This window comes from Abrus precatorius, unplaced genomic scaffold, assembly GCF_003935025.1.
Source record: "Abrus precatorius isolate BTA unplaced genomic scaffold, Abrus_2018 Scaffold11, whole genome shotgun sequence".
Lineage (NCBI taxonomy): Eukaryota > Viridiplantae > Streptophyta > Magnoliopsida > Fabales > Fabaceae > Abrus > Abrus precatorius.
The window spans coordinates 11,264,026-11,269,895 of NW_020874303.1; the positions used below are offsets into that span (position 1 = coordinate 11,264,026).

The 5,870-nt window shown below is 29.4% G+C and overlaps 1 protein-coding gene across 1 annotated transcript; it reads left to right on the forward strand.

Annotated features, from left to right (window-relative positions):
* Nucleotides 1-1,022: 1,022 nt before the first annotated feature.
* LOC113855619 lies at nt 1,023-3,881 on the forward strand. The gene is made up of 3 exons (XM_027487251.1): nt 1,023-1,613; nt 2,661-2,846; nt 3,594-3,881. The coding sequence occupies exons 1-3, from the start codon at nt 1,023-1,025 to the stop codon at nt 3,879-3,881; spliced, it is 1,065 nt and encodes a 354-aa protein (XP_027343052.1).
* The last annotated feature ends 1,989 nt before the right edge of the window (nt 3,882-5,870 follow it).

Genomic DNA, 5,870 nt, shown 5'->3' on the forward strand with positions numbered 1-5,870 from the left:
TTAAATATAAATAGAATAAATTAAAAATATTAAATTCTTGAAATTAAGAAAAATATTATAAAAACAAATTACTAATAATCAACACACATGATCTTTGCATCCAAATGTAAAATTTAAAAGTTAAATTTAAATTCAGATTGAGGAAGATTACACTAACTTTAAATTTTAATTTATCTAAAAATAGATTTTTATTCGGTACATGTCATGATCAAAATTTAAATAAATGTTCAAAAATAGTATTTAAATGAAAAAAATTATAAATAAAAATAAATACTTACTATATAAGAAGTCATGTGACTTAATAAGAGTAACTTCTAAAAGTGTTCTTGTTCAAGACTTCAATTTATAAAAAACAAATGCTATTATATTTATAATTAATTACAATTTTTTGACAATCACAAAAAGTAGGTGAGTGTTACTTCTAAGTTAATGAGTCTTATTTAAACTTTTGTAATTTTTAATAAATTTAGTTGATAATTAAAAATATTAAAAGGAATGTGTTAAAAAAATAGGTTTAGTGTATTCATATAATAACTACAAATATTATATAAATAAAAATAAAGCATGTGTTACTAGTAAATGTGGCAGCACTCTTCTTTTGTAAGTATTTGAGCAAATGAAATAGTCAACAACATAAATAACAATTTTCTTCTTTCACAATGGATAATTTGTGCTAATTAATAGAGTATTGGTGGTTCCAATTCTCAGTGACTAACATTAGACATAGGGGTGAGAGTTCAAAATGGAAGCAACAATTATTTTACTCGCATTCATGTCCCTTAATGAACACCTAAAGCAGCGTTATAATGCAAAAACAGTTTTATTTTTTTATTGTTTTTTTTTTTTTGGCAAACAAAAACAGTTTTAATTAAACAAAGCTTTAGGTAGGGAGAAGAAAAAACCAAAAAAGGCCCTCTGCTTTGCGACCACCTCATAATGCAAACATTCTCTTTATTCGGTTTTAAAACCAAATCCCTGCAAAGCCCCTTTCTCAGTGTGTTAGAGAAAAAACACACACTATGATGCATCAGCATCACAACAACGTTGTTGAAGATCATGAGGCTCTGATGTACCAAACCTACCCGTGTGCATACTACGTCCAAAGCCCTTCCACTCTCTCCCATGCCAACAGCACAGACATACGGAGCAACATCCAAAACGACGTCGAATCCACTTTCCACTCCCCGATCCGATCCGAAACCCACCCGTTAAACCCGACCCACGAAGACGAACGCTCCCGCTTCGCCCTCTGCCGCTACTCCTCCTCCCGGGGCTCCAGCCACTCCTTCTTGCACCACAAAAAGATCTCCTATGATGGGAGTCACGGCACTGCCACTGAAAACGACGATGTGAATCGTCTCACTGTCGTCAACGACGGTGGCAGTACCAAAGATGGTAGTGAGAATGATGAGGAAGAGGAAGGGTTGTTTTATGATTATTATTATTATGGGAAAGGGAAAGGAGGGTGGAAGAGGTACTTTTCATATCGTAATTCTGATTCCTGGGCTTGGATTTGGTTGCAAATGAGTTGGAGAATTTTGTTGAGCTTTGGAATTGCATTGCTTGTGTTCTACATTGCTACAAAACCTCCACCACCCAATGTCTCCGTTGAGGTACGTACTCAATCAAAATTCTATGATCATCCTACATATTTCATACGTTAATCAACTAACAATATAACGGGCTAAACTCGGAAAAATAGTATCATTAAAAAATGTAATTTATTAATGTTTCAGTATTATTAAAGTTTAATATTATCTCCATGGATATATTATGTTTCTATTGAAAATTAAATTAATAATATTAAAATTATGGATCTGTACTAGAAAGTAATATAAATTAAAATTATTTATTAAAAAGATTAATAATTTTTACTAATGTATTAATTTATAATTGAATAAAAATTATATTTAAATTATATATATATATAGTACTAAATTTCGTAAATATAAACCTAAACTGTTACCAAATGTAACATTTTAGTAGTGTATATGCACGTAGACACACATGCCTTCTACAAGATAATTTTGTAAATATGAATTTATCTAAGTTACTTTATAGGATAAATAATTTAACCTTTAAGTAAATTAATGAAATTAAAATATTGTATTAAAATAGACTCATTGAATTTGAAATGGCATATGCGCGTGTAGACCATTTCACTTCGAACAGTGACCAGGACAGCAGGCTGTAAATTTGTAATGTAGGCACAATCATTGTGTAAGACTAGATATTGGTTTATCTACTTTACCTTTTTGCTATAACTTCATCATGATCTTTTGACTGCTTGGTCGCGTTGTGAAAAATGAGTACACTCGAGTTAATTAAATTTCACATAAGTTTATAAAATTTTCACATGTTAGAGAACGATATTATTACTAAGTCTAAATTTTTATACTTAATTTAAATTTTTTATTTAACTTAAATTTAATAATTAGTAAAATAATAAATTATAAATTATTAGATTTAAATTAAATAAAATATTTAAATTAAATATAAGAAATTTTAAACTTACACTTGTATAAAAAAAATACTGTTGCTATATATATATATATATTATTTGGTAATTAATTTGTTTAGTAGACAATATTATGCATATGCATGTACACTATCATGATGTCACCATTTTGTGCATATATGATTGATTCATTAATTCGCAGATCGCAAGGATTCCCGAATTTAGACTAGCTGAAGGGGTGGATAGAACTGGAGTGACAACAAAGATCCTGACGTGCAATTGTTCAATGAATTTAATCATAGAAAATAAATCCAGGTTCTTTGGTCTTCACATTCGTCCTTCTACGATGGAGATGAAATTTTCCATCTTACCCTTTGCATTTTCAAATGTAAGTTCGCCAATTTCATCGCAGAATTGTACATGTATCTTTCACATGATTAAGATGAGGCATCTAATTACACAGTGATAACCTATGCAATTGGAGCTAAGTTTAATAATAAGAACATGACGATAGCTAGCATCTAAGGCTTGCTCATTGTTGTAATTAATTAAACTACTCGTGGACAAGTTCAGGGAGGAGCAATAAGCGTGGGGTTTGGTCCCTCCCTGAATTTTCTTTAAAGAACTGTATGTGCAACTCTATCTATTTTTTCATTATAAAAGAAGTAAATCTGTTATTTTGTAATTTATTAATGTAATTGCATATGATAAAGTTTGTTCAGTATTAATCCTTAAGAATAATTATTTTCTTACACTCTTTTCTTGAAGTGTAAGATGGTTAGAGAGAGAGAGATGTGACGAATAGTGTATTTTCTTTGACTTTAATTATGAGTTTTTCTTTAACTGAATTTTATAAATTTAAGAAAATGATAAATGCTTCTAAAAGTTTGGAAAAAGGGCAGGAGAAAGTAATGAAAAAAATAAGAGTAATAGAAATAAAGAGTGAGTATAAATGAAATATATAAAAATGAAAATTTAGAAATCTTTGATATCTTATACAGTGGAATTCTTTGGTGTCCCAATTTATTTTCCACAATATAATATACGTTGTTTAAATTATCCAAACTCCTTTTTCATTATTTCATCATGTGTAAATGTTTTATATGTCTTTGACCTAAAATATTCAATATTGCAGGGGCCTGAGCTCTATGCTGAGAGTGGCTCAACAATCTTTGCATTGCAATTGGGAGCGAAGAACAAGCCCATGTATGGTGCTGGAAGAACCATGCAGGATATGCTAGATTCTGGAAGAGGATTGCCAATAGTAATACGATTAATTCTGAGCTCAAATTTCAAAGTGGTTCCGAGACTTATAAAACCCAAGTTCCATCAACAAGTTGAATGTTTGGTGGTTATCAAAAAGGGTTACGATAAAAAACATCGAACGCAATCATTTAAAAGCACATGTAAAGTAACTTCTTGATTAAACTGGCTCCGAAGTTCTCTAAATTGATATGGTATATACATGGGTCAGAAAGCATGAGATTAATCAGAACCTAAAGAGTTTTATGATAAGATCCATAGCAAAGGTTGAAGGGCTTCCATTTGATGTGCTAACGAGGCCCTTGTTTTGCTTTTTATTTACAAGAAATAGAGGGAAATGTGTTTATTTAAATTTGATCTGCAGGACATAATTTAATGGACCTTGCTCAATATTAATACTAATCATTAAGTTCATATGAAACACCCTATCTTACCATCATTGGTACAAGCCTATTTATATCGTGATCGTCACTCATCATTATTCACGTCCTCTCTCATTGTATTATGCATTTTTTTTGCAATGGAATTCTTCTTACAGTATTTTCAATGGCCAAATGGTTAAAAATGATACACAATATAGATAGTTAAATATTAATAATTTTCAAATATTTATGTGAAATCTGTTATAAAAGTATTCAAAGATAGAGAGTCAATTTTATTGCGGTGAAAAAAGAAATTAAAGTCTGTCCAGGTATTTATACAAATAGTTTTACTTAAAAAAACCTTTGTTGTCACTATTTCAATAGTAGGCAATTGAAGGAAAACATTTTACGGTCGATAACGGTTACAATTGAAGGAAAAAAAAAATATATGAATGAAAATATTTTCTAAAAAAGTAGAGGATTTTCAATCAAAATTTATTAAAAAATAGTAAAAAAACTTTTAAGATAATATAATCTTTGAAATCAAAATGAGTTTGAGCGTTATTTCTGTGTTAGTACATTACAGTATCTGTTTAAATAATGATTACTTTAAATTAATTGTGTAAATTAATTTTAATTTAAAAAAATATTTATTTAATTTTGAAATAATAAGTGTTGTTAATTTTATTTTTAAAGAAAGAAAATTTATTTATTAAAATATTAATCAGTATCTTAAAAAAGAAAAAAATTATTTTAACTTGATAGGTCCGGTTCTTACTCTTATGTATTTTTAGAAAAGTACAATGAGTAACGCAAAATCACGTAGTTATAACATACAAATTATGAAGTTAGTTGATTAAGTTTAATAAAAAATATTTATTTTAAGATAAAAATTATTTAATAAAATTATAATATTTAAGATACAAGATAAAACTGTTATACACATATTTTATGATAAACAATATAAAAAGCAAAAGAAGATTACACAATTATATTACAAATTATTAAAAAAATGTTTCACGTCCCCTCTCATCTTGTGCATTTTTTTCAATGGAATTTTTTCTTAAAGTATTTTCAATGACAAAATGCTTAAAAATGATATGTACAATATAGACAGTACATATTAATAATTTTCAAATATTTATGTGAAATCTATGTTATAAAGTATTTAAAGATATAATAATACGAATATTTTTTTCTGGGTGAAATGGGAAACAGTATATAGACCGCAGAAGAATGATGAGTTGGGCATTAGGAATGTGCAGTGGTTTAACTGGGCACTTCTTTTGTAAATGGTTGTGGCGAGGTGTTAATTGTTCTAGTTCATTATGGGTGCGGGTGTTAGAATCTAGGTATGGAAGATTAGCTTCTTCTATTTAGCATCCATTAGTCCACAACAGATATTCTTTGTGGTGACATGATTTGATGGAGGTTATTCATCAAGGGAATTCTTGGCTGGATGAGAAGTTTGATAGGAGTGTGGGTGCAAGTTTACAAAATCTTTTTTGGAGAGATAAGTGGGTAGACGGGGTGCAATTGTGTGAAGCATTTCTGTGATTATTTGCAGTGACGAGGAATGCTGAATCATGTGTATTGGAGAATGGTTTTCATGATGGCACTAGGTGGGTTTGGGATGTTAGTTGACGAAGAGGACTCTTTCAACATGAGACCTCAAACTTTAATCTTTTGTTGAAGCTTGTGGATGGAGTTTCTATTAAGTTACTTCAAGAAGATAAATGGGTATGGAGGGCAAATTCTTCAGGCTGTTATTCAGTACAATATGCGTA